At 42.0% G+C, this 25,061-nt stretch overlaps 1 protein-coding gene and 1 long non-coding RNA gene across 2 annotated transcripts in view; one reads left to right on the top strand and one right to left on the bottom strand.

Annotated features, from left to right (window-relative positions):
• LOC120033512 (xin actin-binding repeat-containing protein 2-like) overlaps nucleotides 1-23,515 on the bottom strand; it is a 61,394-nt gene extending 37,879 nt beyond the window's left edge. The window contains exons 1-2 of the mRNA XM_038979884.1: nucleotides 23,418-23,515; nucleotides 22,681-22,980 (exon numbers count right to left, since the gene is read on the bottom strand). Of these exons, the coding sequence (XP_038835812.1) occupies nucleotides 22,681-22,926 (246 nt within the window). The 5' untranslated portion in view covers nucleotides 22,927-22,980; nucleotides 23,418-23,515. The remainder of the gene's footprint in view (nucleotides 1-22,680; nucleotides 22,981-23,417) is intronic.
• On the top strand, nucleotides 477-4,489 carry LOC120033513. The gene is made up of 4 exons (XR_005473965.1): nucleotides 477-715; nucleotides 1,034-1,145; nucleotides 2,923-3,131; nucleotides 3,483-4,489. It is a non-coding gene; the product is annotated as an uncharacterized LOC120033513 (long non-coding RNA).
• Nucleotides 23,516-25,061: the final 1,546 nt, after the last annotated feature.

The following is a 25,061-nucleotide window of genomic DNA, read 5'->3' as shown; positions in this document are numbered from 1 at the left end:
GCTCCACCCTTCAACAGAATTGTAGGTTACACAACTGCCGTGCTAGACAAAAGCAATATTATAATGCAAAACATGTCTTGTTGTTAGTGGTATATCCTTGAGGCATATAATCTTGTGTTTCCTAAAGTGTTTTTTTGTCAAATGTAGAAACCAGTAGAATAAGCACGCCTAGTTTTCTTGCAAATCAGCACTGTCTGGAACAAACACACCTATGTGTTGTTTTCCAAGAACTATTTGCAAATCAAATGTGTTCCCTGTGGTATTTCATCTACAGATTCCCAGCGGGACCTGGGGAAGAGTGACAACAAGCAAACAACAACACAAGGACACAACAGACAATGCTCCAAAACACACTGCCACAATCAGAGAAACGCACCTGAGACAAATCTGGGACACACACACACACAAAGATACAATGTATTTGAAGGGCATGTCCACACCGCTTGTGCTTTGTGTCGAGGTTACAGGTCCCAAAACAGCGTGAACAGAGTTAACCTGTGGTCTGGGTTCCTCGATTGACTGAATGTGGGACTAAGTCCCTCACACTTCAAGCTTTGTCAACAGCAGTACAGTAGTAAACGCCATGTAGCTGAACTCTCCATTCTGAGACTGTAAAGCTCAAACCACACTTCTCCTCAGGAACGAGCTCCCAGCCTCCCACTGGATCGTGTTACCATTTCTGTTGACGTCTCCCGTTATTTAATAGTGATAAATAGTAAGTCTACGGCAGCGTTGTGTGTTGCTCCAGAGATGTTTAAGAGCGTCGTTAGCGGCAACAGAACTGATGTTTGAACAGCATGTGTGTCTGTGAAGTAGGGGTTGACTGTATAGAGAGGACTGTGTGCTAATCTCGAGACGAGGGTTCCATTCAATCTAATCCACAAGGGGATTTTGGAGTTAAATCTCCTGTAAATAATAATGCTCCACTACAAACATGTTGGCACAGTGAGCTTATTTCACTGTTTAAAAGAATCCAGTTGCACATTGTATCACAGCAAGCAAGTGGTGTATTCTAATTGATTTCATTGGATAGGGCCCGCAGTCATGTTACCGGGCAGACTGGGCTCGAACCCCTCTGTGGCTATTCAGCTCTGAGGTCAGATGTCAACAAACAGGGCAGGATGTAGAACATCTATATCAGATAAGTGAGCATTTACATCACATAATATAGGCAGAAATTATATGACATATTTCTATACAAAACATGTCATATCTCTACTGTGTATATATACAGTTGAAGTCGGAGGTTTACATACACTTAGGTTGGAGTCATTAAAACTCGTTTTTCAGCCACTCCACAAATTCCTTGTTAACAAACTATAGTCGGTTAGGACATCTACTTTGTGCATGACACAAGTCATTTTTCCAACAATTGTTTACAGAAAGATTATTTCACTTATAATTCACTGTATCACAATTCCAGTGGGTCAGAAGTTTACATGCACTAAGTTGACTGTGCCTTTAAACAGCTTGGAAAATTCCAGAAAATTATGTTATGGCTTTAGAAGCTTCTGATAGGCTAATTGGCATCATTTGAGTCAATCGGAGGTGTACCTGTGGATGTATTACAAGGCCTACCTTCAAACTTGGTGCCTCTTTGCTTGACATCATGAGAAAATCAGCCAAGTCCTCAGAAAAGAATTGTAGACCTCCACAAGTCTGGTTCATTCTTGTGAGCAATCTCCAAACGCCTGAAGGTACCACGTTAATCTGTACAAACAATAGTACGCAAGTATAAACACCATGGGACCACACAGCTGTCATACCGCTCAGGAAGGAGACGCGTTCTGTCTCCTAGAGATGAACGTACTTTGGTGCGAAAAGTGCAAATCAATCCCAGAACAACAGCAAAGGACCTTGTGAAGATGCTGGAGGAAACAGGTACAAAACTATCTACATCCACAGTAAAACGAGTCCTATATTGACATAACCTGAAAGGCCGCTCAGCAAGGAAGAAGCCACTGCTCAAACAACGTCATAAAAAAGCCAGACTACGGTTTGCAACTGCACATGGGGACAAAGATCGTACTTTTTAGAGAAATGTCCTCTGGTCTGATGAAACAAAAATAGAATTGTTCGGCCATAATGACCATGTTTGGAGGGAAAAGGGGGAGGCTTGCAAGCCGAAGAACACCATCCCAACCGTGAAGCACGGGGGTGGCAGCATCATGTTGTGGGACTGGTGCACTTCACAAAATAGATGGCATCATGAGGATGGAAAATTATGTGGATATATTGAAGCAACATCTCAAGACATCAGTCGGGAAGTTAAAGCTTGGTCGCAAATTGGTCTTACAAATGGACAATGACCCCATGCATACTTCCAAAGTTGTGGCAAATGGCTTAAGGACAACAAAGTCAAGGTATTGGAGTAGCCATCACAAAGCCCTGACCTCAATCCTATAGAAAATGTGTGGGCAGAACTGAAAAAGCGTGTGCGAGCAAGGACGCCTACAAACCTGACTCAGTTACACCAGCTCTGTCAGGAGGAATGGGCCAACATTCACCCAACTTATTGTGGGAAGCTTGTGGAAGTCTACCAGAAACGTTTGACCCAAGTTAAACAATTTAAATGCAATGCTACCAAATACTAATTGAGTGTATGTAAACTTCTGACCCACTGGGAATGTGATGAAAGAAATAAAAGCTGAAATAAATCATTCTCTCTACTATTATTCTGACATTTCACATTCTTAAAATAAAGTGGTGATCCTAACTGACCTAAGACAGGACATTTTTACTAGTATTAAATGTCAGGAATTGTGAAAAACTTAAATGAAATGTATTTGGCTAAGGTGTATGTGAACTTCCGACTTCAACTGTACATATATGGTCATTCAGCAGTATAGTCATGTATTTCATCACCCATTCCCATTAAAATAGATCAAATGTTTTCTGCTTTTCTCTACTATCATGCCACAGCATCTCCTGTTCTGAAGAGGAATGGGGGTCAGATAAGCCACAGACAGGAGGCCATTTCCCAGGGCTCCCTGTTAGCCAGATCTTGTCCTCCATATGTTCCCGTTGGCCCTGCCACAGCTTCAACGTCAGCTTCCCCGTCAGCCTTCCCGTCCAGCCTGGGGAATTACTTCCCCTTACGCTCCCCTTGACAGACTGACATCATTAATAAGGTACGTGCTTCAGGAAATCTGCCAGCCTCAGAGACAATCCTGCAGGAAAAATAAATAACTATTTTAAGGGTGTCTCACTAATGAATTCAATGCCACCCATCCATGATATTAATGCTGATATGACAGCGTGCACAGTAAAAACGGTGAGGCCGGTCAGACACTTGTCAGGGGAAACCATGGCGATGACATCAGTTTATTATATGGAGCTGAAGATTAGGAAGTGACATCGCGACCTGTTGTTTTGTGTCACCTGGAGGTGCACTCATGCACAACCATGCCTATTAAAATCCAGTGAAGCACGTCATACAGCAGCTATAGGTGATCTCTCTCTCTCTCTCTGTGTCTGTATAGAAAAAGGAGTTCTGGCTGAGATGACGGACTAGAAGGGGTTGCTGAGGGAAATGGCAGCTCATATGTGACTGACTCACCGCTTGGAGGGATGCTTTATTTCAAATGATGCACACACAGATGCACATATACACACCACCAAGCCTGATTGCTCCTGGCTAGGAGGTCTAATGTTGTGAAAGCTGCCTTATTGCTTTCCTGGCACAACATGAAGTGACATGAAGATGACTCATCGGGATCCACAGTTGATAGTCAAGACAGAGACATACCATTAGGCTGTAGGAGGCATCTGCCTTGCTGCTGGTGGAGAACATCTCATTTTTCTTTCCTCACCTTAAATCAATCCAATACTTTACTAATCGATCCGATGTTTTGAGTAACAGCGTCACAAAACTTGCTTCACCTGAGCACGTACTGTGCCTGAACAAGTTTGATTTCACATTCTCCTCCTCTTAGTGAAATAACAAAGGTTTAGTTTCTGGTTTGTAAGCTTTTGCTGAAACAGCAGATATTTCCTGTCTTTGAAGGTCACCCAGAGGCACTTAACAGACTCCAGAGTGTCTCATCCAAACCTTGGCACGAGCTTCTCTTTCCATCTGAGTTACTTGTTTGTATCCAATGCCATAAGCTCTCCTCACAATCCAAAAGTTTGCAGTGAAGAATATTGTACAGTACAATTCTCTATTGACTCTAACCATTATTAGGACACACAGGCCACTGAGATCCACCCACTTATATTTCACTCTCAAGCCAACACAGTCACAAAAGAGTTGCAGCGAGGATAGAAAGATAGAGATGAGAGCGGGGAGAGCAAGAGATAAAGGGGGATACCTAGTCAGTTGTACAACTGAATGCATTCAACTGTAAGAGATAATGACGATAGTTGGCAGTAGAAAGCCTAAATAGTATATTTGACCTTTCAGCTTCCCTATCAAATCTAGACATTTCAAGTAGACAATTAACAACAATGACAAATGATTTGATGCAAAAACCTAAGAAAGAAATTGGGAAACCTATCCAACCAAAAACATAGAGATCCAGAAAACCACAGCCTAAGCTTTCACTATGGTGAATCACTAAAACAATACAGAAATACACTACGGAAAAAGAAGAAACAGCACGTCAGAATTCAGCTCAATGTAATTGAAGAATCCATAGAATGTAACCACTTCTGGTAAAATTGGAACACACTTAACAAACAACAACACAAATAGTTATCTATGCAAAACGGAGATGTATGGGTAAACCACTTATCCAATCTTTTTGACCCTACAACAAAGATCACCAGCAAAGACATATACATGATCAATAAAAAATCTTAGAATCAACTATTAAAGACTACCAGAACCCACTGGATTCTCCAATTACATTGAATGAATTACAGGACAATTTCTTCAGTGAAAACAATGTACTGAGCAAATGTCAAATGGGCTTTTTACTAAATTAAGGTATGACAGACCATGTATTCACCCTGCACACTCTAATTGACATACAAACAAACCAAAACAAAGACAAAGTCTTCTCATGCTTTGTTGATTGCAAAAAAGCTTTTGACTCAATTTGGCATGAAGGTCTGCTATATAATTACAAAAAATCTGCTATGCAATAATAAAATGGTGTTGGGGTAAAACAATATAAAATCCATGTACACAAACAATAAATGTGCAAAAAAACTAATTTATTTCCAAAGGGTGTTGGGGGTGAGAAAGAGATGCAACTTGAGCCCCTACGTCTTCAACATATATATATATATATATCAACGAATTGGCGAGGGCACTAGAACAGACTGGAGCACCCCGCCTCACCCTACTAGAATCTGAAGTCAAATGTCTACTGTTTGCTGATGATCTGGTGCTTCTGTCCCCAACCAAGGAGGGCCTACAGCAGCACCTAGATCTTCTGCACAGATTCTGTCAGACCTGGGCCCTGACAGTAAATCTGAGTAAGACAAAAATAATGGTGTTCCAAAAAAGGTCCAGTTGCCAGGACCACAAATACATATTTCATCTAGACGCTGTTAACCTAGAGCACACAAAACATGATACATACCTAGGCCTAAACATCAGCACCACAGGTAAGTTCCACAAAGCTGTGAACAGTCTGAGAGGCAAAAAGGGCCTTCTACGCCATCGAAAGGAACATAAAATTCGACATCCGAATTAGGATGTATGAGACACATATTTATCTCAGATTACACAGATCCACAAAGAATTTCAAAACAAATCCAATTTTGATAAACTCCCATATCTATTGGGTGAAATACGACAGTGTGCCGTTTTGTGACCTGTTGCCACAAGAAAAGGGCAACCAGTGAAAAACATAAATATGGGTTGTATTTACAATGGTGTTTGTTCATTTATTTTCCCTTTTGTACTTTAATTATTTTAAAATCGTTATAACACTGTGCTGTCAAACTGCCTGGGAGCTCCTCAGTGGTGAAACTCCTCCTCCTTCAATCAGTGGTGAACCAGGTGGAACAAATCTTCCAGGCAATCTGGGCGTGCCAGCACCTGGCTCTGCTGTTGTCTTTAGAACGCAGTGAAAGGAGCATTTATAGCACCACAAGACCAAGGAAACTTCATCTATGTGATCAAGGTGACTGTGCAAGTCCAAGCCCTCCACAAAACTGTGAAAGACAGCCGGTAAGCGCCATATTGGCCATGTTTGGTTAGACTGACTTAAGCAGTGCACTGCTAATGATACTCTGGAAAACACAGACTTAACTCTTAACTTTGATAGGACTTTTGCAGTGGTATTTATAACTTCAAATGTTGTTTGTGGGGTATAAAGTAAGAAGAGCCAAATTCATTGTTGATAGAACTTGTTTGAAATGGTTAAAAGTAAGTTAAACTTTGTAGAAATCTTAGTAAACCAAGTTCTTAATTCAGTAACAAATGTATAGTCTGGAAAATCTTTGGCTAAAAGATGTAGGATTTGTCTGCTTAACTGCTGATTAGAAAATAAGTGTGGTTTTTTTGCTACTAGAGGTATTTTGAATGTGTTTGGCTAAAATGCAAATTTGGATAAAAGTGTACTGATTCTGCTCATTTGATTAAAAATGGTGGGTTTCTATTTTGGGAAACATTTACTTAACAGTGGAAACCTTGTATTTGATAATGGCAGAAATGTGTTTCTGAGGTGGATGTGGATAATTTTGTGTATTTAATTAGGCTGTCAACTCAAATAATCACTTGTATTTGTCATCTCTTTTTTGAGGTTTTTCACCTGTTTACTGCCAACCAAAGAATGGTAAATAAAAGACAAACAACTGATTCCATGGCTGTTTATTGAGTGAAATCCAGTTAAAATCTTCATGTGGAGGGACTGTCCTTTTCAAGTGGGGAATTGCACAAGAAAGAGGTCAAAACTTGACAAACACTGTACATGGCCATAATATGATATTTGAGATGTCTCTATTCCGTTGAAACTTTTGTGACTCTAATTTTTACTGTTAATTTCTGATTGTTTATTCAACTTTTGTTTATTGTCTATTTAACTTGCTTTGACACTGAAAACATATGTTTCCCATGCCAATAAAGCCATTTGAATTGAATTGAGAGGTAGAGAGAGGGATACGGAGAGAGAGACAAAGGGAGCAAGAGAGCGAAAAGCAGAGAGTGCGAGAGGAGACATACAGACAGGTACATAGTGGAGAGATAGAGAGAAGCTGAGTAGAGAGAGAGAGAGTGTGTTGACGGAGTGGGCCCAGCTTGGCCGTGGCGTCTCCAAGCAGGTTTGAGATGATTAGGAGCCTCTGTCTCGCTGGGCCAGCTGACACACACAGAGGAGCTAAACAGTACTGTGTGCCAGATGGCCAGACGGCCAGACAGACAGGCTGCAGAGGTGTCATATGTTGTATGGGTGGAGAGCACTATTCTAGGCACCAGGGTTTATTGTTGGTAACACCTCTCACTCTATCACAACACAGCACATCAAAACCAGAAAAGCCCCAGCTACAGTGGTGGGTTAGTGATGATGTAACACTCCTCTGAGTGTAGGCTACTTTGCACTGGATTTATGGAAGGTGTGGGAAGTACTCTGAAAAAGTTGTCAATGTTGATATAACATGTATAATCATTTTTTACACTGAACATTTCTGAGAGAGATGTATAGAGAGATGGCGAGTTGGAACTATAGAGAGTCAACATGAACAAAATAGTGTGGTTCTGAAATGTGCTCGTCATGCTTCAGCATAGATGGGACTTGTTTATGAAGTACAGTGACCTGCTTGTTAAGTCCCGAGAACCAACATCTCTCTCTCTCTCTCGCTCTCTCTTTCTCTCGCTATCTCGTTCACTCTCTCTCTCTCTTTCTCTCTCTTTCTCAATTTCAATTTAAGGGCTTTATTGGCATGGGAAACATATGTTAACATTGCCAAAGCAAGTGAACTAGATAATAAACAAAGTGAAATAAACAATAATAATTAACAGTAAACATTACACTCACAAAAGTTCCAAAAGAATAAAGACATTACAAATGTCATATTATGTGCAAATAGTTAAAGTACAAAAGGGAAAATAAATAAACATAAATATGGGTTGTATTTACAATGGTGTTTGTTCTTCACTGGTTGACCTTTTCTTGTGGCAACAGGTCACAAATCTTGCTGCTGTGATGCACACTGTGGTATTTCACCCAGTAGATATGGGAGATATTGGATTTGTTTTCAAATTCTTTGTGGATCTGTGTAATCTGAGAGAAATATGTGTCTCTAATATCATACATTGGGCAGGAGGTTAGGAAGTGCAGCTCAGTTTTCACCCAATTTTGTGGGCAGTGTGCACATAGCCTGTCTTCTCTTGAGAGCCAGGTCTGCCTACGGCGCCTTTCTCAATAGCAAGGCTATGCTCACTGAGTCTGTACATAGTCAAAGCTTTCCTTAAGTTTGGGTCAGTTATAGTGGTCAGGCATTCTGCCACTGTGTACTCTCTGTTTAGGGCCAAATAGCATTCTAGTTTGCTCAGTTTTTTTGTTAATTCTTTCCAATGTCTCTCTCTCTCACTCTCTCTCATTCACTCTCTCTCTCTCTGACTAGGCCATTCTCTCTGTCTCTTCCCACTGGGCCTATGCGTAATGAATGCAAATCATGTTTCACTCCCTTTCATCAGGCTCCTCTGCCTCTAAATGTTTACTGAGCGCTGCCAAACACCAACTCCATCCGACGCTATTTATACGTACGAGTGACGGATCTAAACCGGTATATCCAGAACCTTCTCCATTTCCAGACAGTGACTTTGGACATAAGCTGAATCAGGGGCCCCTTGTTCATCAATACCGATACAATGTTCTGGGGATATAGGCCTGGTCTATCTTTGTTTATATGAATATAGACAGGTGGAAGTAAAATAAACTAGCTGCGAGTGTGTTCTCAGTTTGACCAACGGTGCTGCTGTTAATGATTAAGCCGTCACTCCGAATACCGTTCGTCATCCAGTAAGTTATAAATAAAGCTTTAACAGGTTCGGAAACAAACAACAATTTAATCTATTTCGCCATGGCAACAGTCACAGTAGCAGCCAGGTCTGTGTGAGGGGACGTTATGAATTATAGTGCTGTCTTTGTCTCAGAGCAATATCTACATAAATGATTAAACTGTAAGCCCCGTGGTTCGTGTGGTAATCCGTTAGCATGCACGCTCCGGTGCCGTTCTGGGTGTCATCATAATACTGTTGAAAAAAAAGAAAAGGGCCCTGAAACACAGAATCATGCTGGTGGCGAAGATGGGTTATGACGATAATGAAGATGACTGGTGAACAATAGGAAAGGAATGCTCATATGCACATAACAGTAGTACAAGATGAATGCTTTAGAAAGGGAAACTCCCAATCAAATTCCCTACCCGTAGAGTATCTAGAATAGAACCTGTTGTAGGTCAAGTCAATGGAAATGGAAAGCCAGGTGAGGATGTGGCCTGGCCATTGGTTTAACTATACAACAGATAAGTGCTGGTAATAATTGGAATGTCTAGCGTTCAGAGACCAACTCCTTTGTCATTGAGCCGTGTGGTTGGACTCATACAGCCGTGACTCCATTAAATGATTTGAATCAGTGAAACTGAGAAGAGGTGGAAGTGTCTCATAGAGCTAATGGAATTTTACAAGTGAGCCATGAGGGCCGGGCTGGGCTGGACAAGAGAGGGCTGGAAGAATGGGTCAAAATGAAGGGGTTTTGGTATGGGTGTTAGTAAACTGTAGCCTTAATGTCAACATAACATTAACCATTTGGAGCTTTAAAAGAGGCTCTCATACTTGTTTTCCAAATACCACTTCCTGTCAACCAGGGCAGCCAATGAAATGACAGTAAACACAATTGACTAACCCCTAAATAAAACACACAAGCATACACATGATGTTGTGTCAAGTTACCTAGCTGATAATTATGCATATGGGACACATTAAGCAATGTTCAAAGCCTCCATAAAAATGAAAGACAATCATTCTCCCGAGTGGCGCAGCGGTCTAAGGAATTGCATCTCAGTGCTAGAGGTGTCACTACAGATCCTGGTTCAATTCCAGGCTGTATCACCGTGATTGGGTGGCGCACAATTGGCCCAGCGTCCTCTGGGTTTGGCCGGAGTAGGCTGTCATTGTAAATAAGAATTTGTTCTTAACTGACTTGCCTAGCTAAATAAAGATAAATGCTTTTGTAGTACATCCAACACAGTACAGAGGTACGGTAGCTACTCAAGCTGTGAAGATCAACCTAAGCTCCCATGTACATTCCCACCCGCACGTGCCACCATCTGAATGTGTGCAGACGCCTCACATTTAAGTGTCCAACTGGACATGTCACATTTAAAGCCACCCATGACATCAAGCTTCATAAGTCACAGTGGGCTGTATATTTAGAGTCTGGATGTCCCGTGAAGTGAGGATGGGGAGTGGGCTATCTATTTCAGAGAACCCCTAGGACCTCCAAAAACAAACACCAGAGATTAAATCCCTGGTGAAATAACAGGACAATGACACAGGATGTGCCGTGCTGTGGTGACATAGATTCTATCTCTGTGGCATGGTGTGGTGACATAGATTCTATCTCTGTGCCATGGTGTGGTGACATAGATTCTATCTCTGTGCCATGGTGTGGCGACATAGATTCTATCTCTGTGCCGTGGTGTGGTGACATAGATTCTATCTCTGTGCAGTGGTGTGGCGACATAGATTCTATCTCTGTGCCATGGTGTGGTGACATAGATTCTATCTCTGTGCCATGGTGTGGTGACATAGATTCTATCTCTGTGCAGTGGTGTGGCGACATAGATTCTATCTCTGTGCCATGGTGTGGTGACATAGATTCTATCTCTGTGCCATGGTGTGGCGACATAGATTCTATCTCTGTGCCGTGGTGTGGTGACATAGATTCTATCTCTGTGCAGTGGTGTGGCGACATAGATTCTATCTCTGTGCCATGGTGTGGTGACATAGATTCTATCTCTGTGCCATGGTGTGGTGACATAGATTCTATCTCTGTGCAGTGGTGTGGCGACATAGATTCTATCTCTGTGCCATGGTGTGGTGACATAGATTCTATCTCTGTGCCGTGGTGTGGTGACATAGATTATATCTCTGTGCAGTGGTGTGGCGACATAGATTCTATCTCTGTGCCATGGTGTGGTGACATAGATTCTATCTCTGTGCAGTGGTGTGGCGACATAGATTCTATCTCTGTGCCATGGTGTGGCGACATAGATTCTATCTCTGTGCCGTGGTGTGGTGACATAGATTCTATCTCTGTGCCATGGTGTGGTGACATAGATTCTATCTCTGTGCCGTGGTGTGGTGACATAGATTCTATCTCTGTGCAGTGGTGTGGCGACATAGATTCTATCTCTGTGCCATGGTGTGGTGACATAGATTCTATCTCTGTGCAGTGGTGTGGCGACATAGATTCTATCTCTGTGCCATGGTGTGGTGACATAGATTCTATCTCTGTGCCATGGTGTGGTGACATAGATTCTATCTCTGTGCAGTGGTGTGGCGACATAGATTCTATCTCCGTGCCATGGTGTGGCGACATAGATTATATCTCCGTGCCATGGTGTGGTGACATAGATTCTATCTCTGTGCAGTGGTGTGGCGACATAGATTCTATCTCTGTGCCATGGTGTGGTGACATAGAATCTATCTCTGTGCCATGGTGTGGTGACATAGATTCTATCTCTGTGCCGTGGTGTGGTGACATAGATTCTATCTCTGTGCAGTGGTGTGGCGACATAGATTCTATCTCTGTGCCATGGTGTGGTGACATAGATTCTATCTCTGTGCAGTGGTGTGGCGACATAGATTCTATCTCTGTGCCATGGTGTGGTGACATAGATTCTATCTCTGTGCCATGGTGTGGTGACATAGATTCTATCTCCGTGCAGTGGTGTGGCGACATAGATTCTATCTCCGTGCCATGGTGTGGTGACATAGATTCTATCTCTGTGCAGTGGTGTGGTGACATAGATTCTATCTCTGTGCCGTGGTGTGGCGACATAGATTCTATCTCTGTGCCATGGTGTGGTGACATAGATTCTATCTCTGTGCCATGGTGTGGTGACATAGATTCTATCTCTGTGCAGTGGTGTGGTGACATAAATTATATCTCTGTGCCGTGGTGTGGCGACATAGATTCTATCTCTGTGGCATGGTGTGGCGACAGATTCTATCTCTGTGCCGTGGTGTGGTGACATAGATTCTATCTCTGTGCAGTGGTGTGGTGACATAGATTCTATCTCTGTGCCATGGTGTGGCGACATAGATTATATCTCCGTGCCATGGTGTGGTGACATAGATTCTATCTCTGTGCCATGGTGTGGTGACATAGATTCTATCTCTGTGGCATGGTGTGGTGACATAGATTCTATCTCTGTGCAGTGGTGTGGTGACATAGATTATATCTCTGTGCCATGGTGTGGTGACATAGATTCTATCTCTGTGCAGTGGTGTGGTGACATAGATTCTATCTCTGTGCAGTGGTGTGGCGACATAGATTCTATCTCTGTGCCGTGGTGTGGTGACATAGATTATATCTCTGTGCCGTGGTGTGGTGACATAGATTCTATCTCTGTGCAGTGGTGTGGTGACATAAATTCTATCTCTGTGCCATGGTGTGGTGACATAGATTCTATCTCTGTGCCATGGTGTGGTGACATAGATTCTATCTCTGTGCCATGGTGTGGTGACATAGATTCTATCTCTGTGCAGTGGTGTGGCGACATAGATTCTATCTCTGTGCCGTGGTGTGGTGACATAGATTCTATCTCTGTGCCGTGGTGTGGTGACATAGATTCTATCTCTGTGCCATGGTGTGGCGACATAGATTCTATCTCTGTGCCATGGTGTGGTGACATAGATTCTATCTCTGTGCCATGGTGTGGCGACATAGATTCTATCTCTGTGCCATGGTGTGGTGACATAGAATCTATCTCTGTGCCATGGTGTGGTGACATAGATTCTATCTCTGTGCCGTGGTGTGGTGACATAGATTCTATCTCTGTGCCATGGTGTGGCGACATAGATTCTATCTCTGTGCCATGGTGTGGTGACATAGAATCTATCTCTGTGCCATGGTTTGGTGACATAGAATCTATCTCTGTGCCATGGTGTGGTGACATAGATTCTATCTCTGTGGCGACATAGATTCTATCTCTGTGGCATGGTTTGGTGACATAGAATCTATCTCTGTGCCATGGTGTGGTGACATAGATTCTATCTCTGTGGAGTGATATATGCTGTATGACTTTGGTTTCTTCATTATAGACCTACCTGTTGAGGTATGTAACTTTTATGGATGGCTTCAGATTGCATTTGGATTACAGTTGTTAACTGGATTCGTTCTGACATTTGTGATTTATTGTTCTTGATTATTATTTGACATTTTTGCTGCACTGTTAGGAGCTAGTAACACAAACCTTTCGCTGAACCCGCTATAACATCTGCTGAACTATGTACAGTACGTGACCAATAAACTTTGATTTGATTAAACAGCTATGACATTTATAAACACTTTAGTGGTTAGCGCTATTGTTTCTCATCTATAACAAATGTCATGTTTAATTAAAATCTAGATATCAGATGATAATGAAAATGTTGATATTGCTCCTCTCGCATTAAAACAACATGTTAAAACACCACAAATGATTAAGAAGTTGCAATATGGCGATGTCTCTATATTCACATTAAATGTGTATATGACTTGTGAATACATATATTGAGTACCAGCCAAAAGTTTGGACACACCTACTCATTCAAAGGTTTTTCTTTATTTTTACTATTTTCTACATAGTAGAATAATAGTGGAGACATCAAAACTATGAAATAACACATATGGAATCATGTAGTAACCAAAAAAGTGTTAAACAAATCAAAATATATTTTATATTTGAGATTCTTCAAAGTAGCCACCCTTTGCCTTGATGACTTTGCACACTCTTGGAATTCTCTCAACCAGCTTCACCTGGAATGCTTTTCCAACAGTCTGAAGGAGTTCCCATATATGTTGAGCACTTGTTGGCTGCTTTTCCTTCACTCTGTGGTTCAACTCATCCCAAACCATCTCAATTGGGTTGAGGTCGGCTGATTGTGGAGGCCAGGTCATCTGATGCAGCATTACATCACTCTCCTTCTTGGACAAATAGCCCTTACACAGCCTGGAGGTGTGTTGGGTCATTGTCCTGTTGAAAAACAAATGATCGTCCCACTAAGTGCAAACCAGATGGGATTACGTTTTTCTGCAGAATGCTGTTGTAGCCATGCTGGTTAAGTGTGCCTTGAATTCTAAATAAATAATTGACAGCGTCATAAGCAAAGCACCCCCACAACATCACACCTCCTTCTGCAGGCTTCATGGTGGGAACCACACATGCGGAGATCATTTTACCTACTCTGCATCTCACAAAGACACGTCGGTTTGAACCAAAAATCTGAAATTTGGACTCATCAGACCAAGGGACCAATTTCCACCGGTCTAATGTCCATTGCTTTTGTTTCTTGGCCCAGGCAAGTCTCTTCTTCTTAGGTGTCCTTTAGTAGTGGTTTCTTTGCAGCAATTTGACCATGGCCTGATTCATGCAGTCTCCTCTGAACAGTTGATGTTCAGATGTATCAGTTACTTGAACTCTGTGAAGCATTTATTTGCGCTGCAATTTCTAAGGCTGGTAACTCTAATGAACTTATCCTCTGCAACAGAGGTAACTCTGGGTCTTCCTTTCCTGTGGCAGTCCTCATGAGGGCCAGTTTCATCATAGCGCTTGATGTTTTTTGAAAATGTTCCGGATTGACTGACCTTCATGTTTTAAAATAATGATGGACTGTCATTTCTCTTTGCTTATTGGAGCTGTTCTTGCCATAATATGGACTTGGTATTTTACCTAATAGGGTTATCTTCTGTATACCTCCCTACCTTGTCACCACACAACTGATTGGCTCAAACGCATTAAGAAGGAAAGAAATTCCACAAATTCACTTTTAACAAGGCACACCTGTTAGTTGAAGTGCATTCCAGGTGACTACCTCATGAAGCTGGTTGAGAGAATGCCAAGAGTGTGCAAAGCCGTCATCAAGGTAAATTGTGGCTACTTTGAAGAATCTCAAAAAAAAAAAATATTTTGATTTGTTTAACACTTTTTTGGTTACTACATGATTCCATATGTGTTATTTCATAGTTTTGATGTATTCACTATTATTCTACAACGTAGAAAATAGTTTAAAAAGTAGGTGTGTCCAAACTTTTGACTGGTACTGTATATATAAAAAAAGACGTGCACATGTGTGTTACACAACCAGGGTCAGACAGACCATGTAAACATAAACAGAAGGGGGTCGGCTAGTCAGCTAGTCCACTCGAGCAAAAAAGGAGCTCTTCGCTCTGAACATAAACTATTGCATCACTCCACATCTGTGGATAATGGAAACATAGCCTGTCCTCCTCTACAGTGGAATCAGTGAAGATATGGCACTACTTATACGACCACCCGGCGATGATCCATCCTCCATTCTTATGTCTAACCTCTCAATGACATCCCAGGCATTCCACTGTATAAATATTAAAATATCCCACCAAAGCTGACATTTGCATTACAACCCTACAGATAAGGCAAGAGACAGAGTCATGTTTTATAGTGAGCTGCAAACCTTTTCTTCTGTGATCTGTGAACACTGGCCCTGTGTTGAACTGACACAGGCTTTTGTTAGACGACTAAATCAGAGATAAGAAGGTGACCTTCCCATTGCCTGGGAATACTGTGTGGCTGAGAATGTTATTAGAAACCAGAGTGAAACAGAGACAAATTAACAGTCAGATTATTGTGCTTCATTCAAGGTCTCCTTTAATTAAATGTTCTAAAGGGGTATTAATCAAATATTAATATTCCGCTTTATTGTTTCTCAGGTCACCTTGCCCCAAAAGGGGACAATTAATCTGATTTGGGGGAATAAAAAAGCACTTTGACACCATGGGCACGCAGAACGAAAATTAAAAACGAGAATGAAATCTTCTGCAGAGGAAATTGAAAGGAAACGCCAAATTGGATTGACATTCATTAAGAATAAAATGTCAAATAGAAAGGTCAGGTTAAGTATGATTCAAAGGAAGAATTAAACAGGTGTTCTCAAAATTAAGATTCGAGATAATGACAGAAAGATCGGTTTCTTTACGAATTTTGGTCATGTAAAATAAAGGATGAATTCCAAATGGGTGTCGTAGACTAAAAGTAAGGCCATATCCCTGTTTCCTTGACTTGAAAGATGAAATAGAAGAAGGATTGAGAGTCGTCATATTGGATCCCTATAGAAATACAAGCAGTTCAGTGTTAGTATATCATAAAGGTACAGTAGATAACCACCATTGTATGGGGTTTGGGGGAAGCAGGTAGCCTAGTGGTTAAGAGCTTTGAGCCAGTAACCAAAAAGTTGCTGGTTCAAGTCCTTGAGCTGACTGGGTGAAAAATCTGTTGATGTGCCCTTGAGCAAAGCACTCAACCCTAATTGCTCCTGTAAGTCGCTCTGGATAAGAGCATCTGTTAGCCTAATCTACATAGTCTCAGTCTCATCATGACTGTCAGTCAGCTCATGTCAAGGGAATAAAATAATACATCTTTGAAGCAAATGTCTCCTAAATGTATTATAGGACAAGGTCCATTGGGGAATAGCCAAACCGTTCTTATCAGGACGTGTTTGGTTTATTATGGCTCTGTTCCACTCTGTCTCGCCACACTAGTCTAAATATACTTAACAAGACTTAACTTTCCCTAAAATACTACATTTCACTCAGTACCAGATGAAGTTTTTACTGTGTATTTGAGACATGGCCAGTTATTCTGAGCCAAAGAATGTCTGTGAAAGATTGCATCTTTTGGACCTTTGGCATCAGTGGTTCAGTGTTGTGGTCACAGCAAACTACGGTACAGTCATCTGAGAAACCTCTCACATTTCCTTTCACATCTTTAGTCACTCTCACCCCTGTCTCTGTCTCTGTCTCTGTCTCTGTCTCTGTCTCTGTCTCTGTCTCTGTCTCTGCCTCTGTCTCTGCCTCTGCCTCTGTCTCTGTCTCTGTCTCTGTCTCAACAGAGTGAGGTCACTTATACATATTAATTAAAGAACAGTAAAGATAAAAACAACAACCCCATCACAAAAAGAAAAAAAGAAGAACTATTTTGTTTTTTACACTTCTGCTCTTGTGGTTAAACTACTAAGAATGAAGCTTCTCGCCCTTTAATCAGTTTAGCTGACTTCAGCTTCCTCTTTGTGATCTGAAGCAACACCAGAACCCACAGATCCACATAAGAAGACAGACAGCAGGACCCGGTCCAGAACTCTGACTACGACAGGCATGATCCAGTTCTCTATAGATCCACGTCTCCACTCTGCCTGTGCTCCCATCTGATCTATGGCAGGCTGGCAGTATCTAGGCCCTCCACTCCCCCGCTGTCAGCCACAGCAGACATACCAATTACAGGGTTATTTTAAAATACAGCTTAACCATACAACCCCAGGAATAGGCTTTAAATAGCACAGTGTGGAATAAGCCCCGTCGTCTGTGCATGGCACTGCACTGCACAGACAGCATGTGCCACCTACAGGTTTCAGCCCACAGTCGGCAGACTAGAGAGACACCATATTGCAGCTGTGCTGCCGCCACAAGACCTCTAAAACCCACAGAGTTGGGACTACTGTATGTTTATTATGAGTAGGGCTCAGAGTTTTCCCTGACCATGAGCTAACTAGGAACAACTTTGGTTAAGTTAAGGCTATATGGTCAGGAACAACTCTAGAACCTAATTATGGACTAGTCAGAGCTACTATGAGTCCCACAACTAAGCAATCAAAGCCAGTGAGCTCACTGAATAGATAAATAAGAAGTTAATCAGTATCAGAATGGGTGATTCAATAATACACAGGCCTTAAATACATCTAAAACTAAAAGTATTGTATTTGGAAAAAAAAAAAATCTAAGACCCAAACCTCAACTGGAGTTATGCATTAAGTGTGTGACCATTGAGCAAGTTGAGGAAGCTAAACTCCGAGGTACAGTTGAAGTCGGAAGTTTACATACACTTAGGTTGGAGACATTAAAACAATTTTTTTCAACCACTCCACAAATTTCTTGTTAACAAACTATAGTTTTGGCAAGTCGGTTAGGACATCTACTTTGTGTATGACACAAATAATTTTTCCAACGATTGTTTACAGACAGATTATTTCACTTATAATTCACTGTATCACAATTCCAGTGGGTCAGAAGTTTACATACACTAAGTTGACTGTGCCTTTAAACAGCTTGGAAAATTCCCGAAAAGGATGTCATGGTTTTAGAAGCTTCTAATAGGCTAATTGACATCATTTGAGTCAATTGGAGGTGTACCTGTGGATGTATTTCAAGGCCTACCTTCAGTGCCTCTTTGCTTGACATCATGGGAAAATCAAAAATCAGCCAAGACCTCAGAAAAAAATTGTGGACCTCCACAAGTCTGGTTCATCCAGCAATTTCCAAACGCCTGAAGGTAGCACGTTCATCTGTACAAACAATAACACGCAAGTATAAACACCAAGGGACCACGCATACCGCTCAGGAAGGAGACGCATTCTGTCTCCTAGATATGAATGTACTTTGGTGCGAAAAGTGCAAATCAATCCCAGAACAACAGCAAAGGACCTTGTGAAGATCCTGGAGGAAACAGGTACAAAAGTATCTATATCCACAGTAAAACGAGTGCTATATCGACATAACCTGAAAGGCCGCTCAGCAAGGAAGAAGCCATTGCTCCAAAACCACCATAAAAAAAGCCAGACTACGGTTTGCAACTGCACATGGGGACAAAGATTGTACTTTTGGAGAAATGTTCTCTGGTCTGATGAAACAAAAATAGAACTGTTTGGCCATAATGACCATTATTATGTTTGGAGGAAGAAGGGGGAGGCTTGCAAACCGAAGAACACCATCCCAACCTTAAAGCACGGGGGTGGCAGCATTATGTTGTGGGGGTGCTTTGCTGCATGAGGGACTGGTGCACTTCAGAAAATAGATGGCATCATGAGGATGGAAAATGATTTGGATATATTGAAGCAACATCTCAAGACATCAGTCAGGAAGTTAAAGCTTGATCACAAATGGGTCTTCCAAATGGACAATGACCCCAAGCATACTTCCATAGTTGTGGCAAATGGCTTAAGGACAACAAAGTCAAGCTATTGGAGTGGCCATCACAAAGCCCTGACCACATTCCTTTCGAAAATTTGTGGGCAGAACTGAAAAAGCATGTGCGAGCAAAGAGGCCTACAAACCTGACTCAGCTACACCAGCTCTGTCAGGAGGAATGGGCCAAAATTCACCCAACTTATTGTGGGAAGCTTGTGGAAGTCTACCAGAAACGTTTGACCCAAGTTAAACAATTTAAAGGCAATGCTACCAAATACTAATTGAGTGTATGTGAACTTCTGAACCACTGGGAATGTGATGAAAGAAATAAAAGCTGAAATAAATCATTCTCTCTACTATTATTCTGACATTTCACATTCTTAAAATAAAGTGGTGATCCTAACTGACCTTAAACAGGGAATTTTTACTAGGATTAAATGTCAGGAATTGTGAAAAACGGAGTTTAAATGTATTTGGCTAAGGTGTATGTAAACTTCCAACTGTATAACATTGGATGGTCAATTATCATGGTCAAGTTATATTGAAAAATGTGTTGTGAAGATGGGGAGGGGTATGTCTGTTCTGAAATTATGTTCTGCGTTTTAGACACAAAAATCAACTGCACTAGTTGTTCAGGCTCTGGTCTTGTCCCATCTTGATTACTGTCCGGTAATATGGTCAAGTGCAGCAAAGAAAGACCAAGCAAAGTTGAAAATGGCTAAAAACAGAGCAGCACGCCTTGCCCTTAACTGCACATACAGAACTAGCATCAACGACATTCATGATAGTCTTTCCTGGTTGAGGGTTGACGAGAGATTAACTGCTTGTCTTTTTATTTTTATGAGAAGTATTGCTGTAATGAAAATTCCAGATTGTCTGTATAATCAAATAACATTCAGCACAGACACCCATACATACTTCTCAAGACATGCCATCAGGGGTCTCTTCACATTCCCCAAGTCCAAAACAAATTCACGACAACACACATTATTATACAGAGGCATGATCCAATTACTCCAGCAAACAGCAAAATGACCTTAAAAAAGTGGATAAAACAACGTCTGATGGCAAAATAGCGACTGTGAAATGACACACACACAGACACACTCGAACACAATCTACACACACATTATTTTTCAGTTGTACATCGTTGTATTCTACATTTGTGTGACTGTTCTTGTCTATCAGTGTATCAGTGCTTGGTTACTCGTCATGTTTTGTGTTTTGTGTGGACTCCAGGAAGAGTAGCTGCTGCTTCGTCAAAAGCTAATGGACATCTGAATAAACCAATAAACACTGTCAGTGTATTGATCTAGTTTAGAAATGACTAAAGCTGCTTTCAGGTGGTTGACACTGAGACATGGTCATCTGTTTTGTTTACAGCATGACTAAGTTCCCTTTACAACTCTCAAGAGGACAGTAATACCATGGCCGGGGCTAAGAAGCATCAGTTGTGTATTTAGGCTACACTTCACAGACAGGAGGATGAACTGGAGATCGATACAGATCTCTCAGTGCAGCTAATGGGGAGAGTTCACTCATTTCTTTCACTTTTGCTGTGCTCTTCATGCCATCTGCTGGTAGCTTATAGATTCACTAAGGATATTGTAATAATATTTGTATTATAGTTATGATTAAACCGATCGAATCTGCGGTGGATCTTTGGCATTACGAACACATCATGGCCAGATTTGGGAAGAATATGGTTGACATCATGACGGTTTTTTAAACCAACTAAGAGAATAACTAGGTCAGATGGACCATTCGTTACTCACTGGTAGACATTTGGCAGTGGGATGCTTTCCCCAAAATGACCCACTTTGCTTCCAAGTGTCTTAGATTTTCCTCTGAGAGCAGCCAGCTGTAATGTGATGGAAAACCAGGCGGTGAGTCATTCGCCCTCGACTTCAGTGAAAAAATAAGACGTAAGCACTTTTACCAGAGTCAACAAACTTTGGGTAAACCCTATGCCAAAGGCTGAATCATATTCTCTGGCTTTGAAACAATACTCCTAACCCCTAGACCGTGGTATCCACTGCTCTTTGTAACAATACTCCTAACCCCTAGACCGAGGTATCCACTGCTCTTTGTAACAATACTCCTAACCCCTAGACCGAGGTATCCACTGCTCTTTGTAACAATACTCCTAACCCCTAGACCGTGGTATCCACTGCTCTTTGAAACAATACTCCTAACCCCTAGACCGAGGTATCCACTGCTCTTTGTAATAATACTCCTAACCCCTAGACCGAGGTATCCACTGCTCTTTGTAACAATACTCCTAACCCCTAGACCGAGGTATCCACTGCTCTTTGAAACAATACTCCTAACCCCTAGACCGTGGTATCCACTGCTCTTTGTAACAATACTCCTAACCCCTAGACCGTGGTATCCACTGCTCTTTGTAACAATACTCCTAACCCCTAGACCGAGGTATCCACTGCTCTTTGAAACAATACTCCTAACCCTTAGACCGTGGTATCCACTGCTCTTTGTAACAATACTCCTAACCCCTAGACCGTGGTATCCACTGCTCTTTGTAACAATACTCCTAACCCCTAGACCGTGGTATCCACTGCTCTTTGAAACAATACTCCTAACCCCTAGACCGAGGTATCCACTGCTCTTTGTAAAAATACTCCTAACCCCTAGACCGTGGTATCCACTGCTCTTTGAAACAATACTCCTAACCCCTAGACTGTGGTATCCACTGCTCTTTGTAACAATACTCCTAACCCCTAGACCGTGGTATCCACTGCTCTTTGTAACAATACTCCTAACCCCTAGACCGAGGTATCCACTGCTCTTTGTAACAATACTCCTAACCCCTAGACCGAGGTATCCACTGCTCTTTGAAACAATACTCCTAACCCCTAGACCGGGGTATCCACTGCTCTTTGAAACAATACTCCTAACCCCTAGACCGTGGTATCCACTGCTCTTTGTAACAATACTCCTAACCCCTAGACCGAGGTATCCACTGCTCTTTGTAACAATACTCCTAACCCCTAGACCGTGGTATCCACTGCTCTTTGAAACATACTTTCTATCCCTTGTCATCTTGTTCTATCGTGACATTTAAACCATCCATCTTAGTAAATAGTGCATTTTCTAACTGTGTTAAAACAAAATGCAATAAAAAGAGAGGCCAAAATCCTGAAACCAGGTGCTGCACCAGGGGTTTTCTATTTGTCAGTGATCACACGGAAGTCTTTCACAGGATCCCACATAGCCACCTTGAAACTAGAATAGACGTATTTATGGAATTAAGTGAGAGACGCAACAAGAACACAAAAACGAGCAGCAGAGCTGATGTTTTTAAAAGGTGTGATGCCGTTGGTCACCAGACCTCCCTCTATCTACACTGATACTCTGCTCACTGTCGTTCAGAAACTAGAGACAGATGCATTACAACTGTGACAAAATCTCCAATGAACCTACTTCACTAAACTTACTTTTTGAACTTTCCACTAAAGTTTTATTCCGTTTCTCACAGTAAATGTAGCCCATCAGTTGGTTCCCTCCCTTAAACATTCAATTCACATAACGCTGTACTGCATAATAAGCAAAGAAGTGTACTTACAGTGTTGGCTGCTCCTGGGGGCTTCTCAAACATCCTCTTCAAGTTACTCAGAGGGATGTCAAACCTCTCAATGGTCTTGGCAGCCTGGAGGTCCTCCCGGAGTACTTGGTCGTCCGTGCCGTCTGCCTGAGGGACAGAGAGATACGGCGAGGAGGAAACGGAGCCCGAGGTCGCTAATGACTCGCCACTCACCACCTCCAACTCCTCTCCATTTCCTGATTGAATTTCCATTGTTGTGGAAACCATATCCCCCCGTTCTTTCTTCTGGGCAGGAGCGTACAGGGGAAGTCTATTGTATGACTGGGAGGTAAAAGGGGGAGAAAGGAAGAGAGATTTGTGAGTGAGAGAATGAGAGAAAGAAGAGTAGATGGGGGTAGATGCCTTTCTCTGCTCTGTTCTGACCCTGTGGCTAGCTCTAGACACACCAGGCTGATAGACGACACAGAGAGGCTGGCCTTCAGAGGAGGAGAGAGGGTTTTCCCAGTGACACACCGTTTTGGATCTTGGATGCAGCTCACAGTAACGTCAGCTACATAGCTATGAGAAATAAATATTCACTTTAGAGAGAGAGACAGAGGGAGACAAAGGGAGAAACAGAGAGAGAGAGAGAGCGAGAGAGAGAGCGAGAGAGCGAGAGAGCGAGAGAGCGCGATAGAAAGAGAGAGACAGACAGACTGACCAACATAAGGCCTCCTTTATAAATGTAATATTACACTAATAGAAGTATTATATCCTACCTTTCAGCTTAATCCTGAAGCAAGGAACTCCAGAACCCAGTTTAGACTGAACAGACCCCTTTCTCCCTCCCTCTGTCAGTACCACCCAGGCCAGGCTGACAGGAAACAGTTGAGACCCAGGGTTGACAACGTCTCCACCCTCACACCGCCCAACCCCAGCCCTATTCTTGTCTGGCTCCAATCCTATTATTCCTGAACAAATCATGGAAGCTCTGTCACAATTAACCTCCGACCCCAGCCGCCAGTGTGATGGTTGTTTTATTGCCCTTCCGTTCCTTGGGAGGGTTTTACTTCACTGGTCACGGCTAAAGGTTGTTTGACGGTTTAAACACATTTTTTCCTCTACTTACACCATTGGAGCACAACTTTTCTACTGTTTTTCTTTGTCCCCCTGTAACATTAATGGTGTCTCTCACAGCTTTGCGTTGAATGTTTTTTGTGTCAAGGCAAGGGTCTTTCAGTGTGGGGACTTTGTGCAGTGTGAGGATATGCTAACTGTACTGTAAGGTTTTGCTGGGTTATCTGAATGAATTTAAGCGATGAATCGTCAACCATGTGAAATTAATTGAATTACTTATGCATAGGTTGTGAAATCCACCAAGGCAACTCTGTGGTCCTCTCAGGTATGTCAAAAGGACTTTTTTAAGCAACGGGATTTCAAAGAGTACCTTGGCAACCATCTCAGGTAGTAGTTGAATATATTTTAAAATACACTTAGAAGGTATTGGAAAATACTCAAATACACTGACTCAACACACTCCCATGCGTTTTAAAATAGTATTTAAAATGAGTATTTGAAAATATTTTCAAATAGTAGGCTATTTATAGCATATTATTTGAAAATGCCTTAAATTACTCCCAATAGAAGTAAGTAGTTGATTCGGGCCACATTATTAGAAAATAGTCAAATCCCCCAAAGTCGTTCAGCTCAGGGAATAAAGAGATGGATACAGCGGGATATGAGAAAGGGAAAAAGATTGAGCGAGAGATCAGATCATCGTAATGAGTGCGAGTGGATATAGTATCCAGCTTCATTTGAACCTGTGGCATATACATTATTTAGTGGAGGCCAAAGGTATGTGTGCCACTTTCAAATGGATCCTGTATCCGCCTGGCACACTCATCTTACAGGAGTTACAACACTCACGTGCATGCGCATGCATGCACACAAACATATGCACATAAACTCAGCAAAAAAAGAAACGTCCTCTCACTGTCAACTGCGTTTATTTTCAGCAAACTTAACATGTGTAAATATTTGTATGAACATAACAAGATTCAACAACTGAGACATAAACAGAACAAGTTCCACAGACATGTGACTAACAGAAATTGAATAATGTGTCCCTGAACAAAGGGGGGGTCAAAATCAAAAGTAACAGTCAGTATCTGGTGTGGCCACCAGCTGCATTTAGTACTGCAGTGCATCTCCTCCTCATGGACTGCACCAGATTTGCCAGTTCTTGCTGTGAGATGTTACCCCACTCTTCTACCAAGGCACCTGCAAGTTCCCAGACATTTTTGGTGGGAATAGCCCTAGCCCTCACCCTCCGATCCAACAGGTCCCAGGCGTGCTCAATGGGATTGAGATCTGGGCTCTTCGCTAGCCATGGCAGGACACTGACATTCCTGTCTTGCAGGAAA

The sequence above is a fragment of the Salvelinus namaycush genome, chromosome 40 (genome assembly GCF_016432855.1).
Source record: "Salvelinus namaycush isolate Seneca chromosome 40, SaNama_1.0, whole genome shotgun sequence".
NCBI classification, from domain to species: Eukaryota; Metazoa; Chordata; class Actinopteri; order Salmoniformes; family Salmonidae; genus Salvelinus; species Salvelinus namaycush.
Note: the sequence above shows the minus strand (reverse complement) of the source record. Positions and strands in the feature narration are given on the sequence as shown.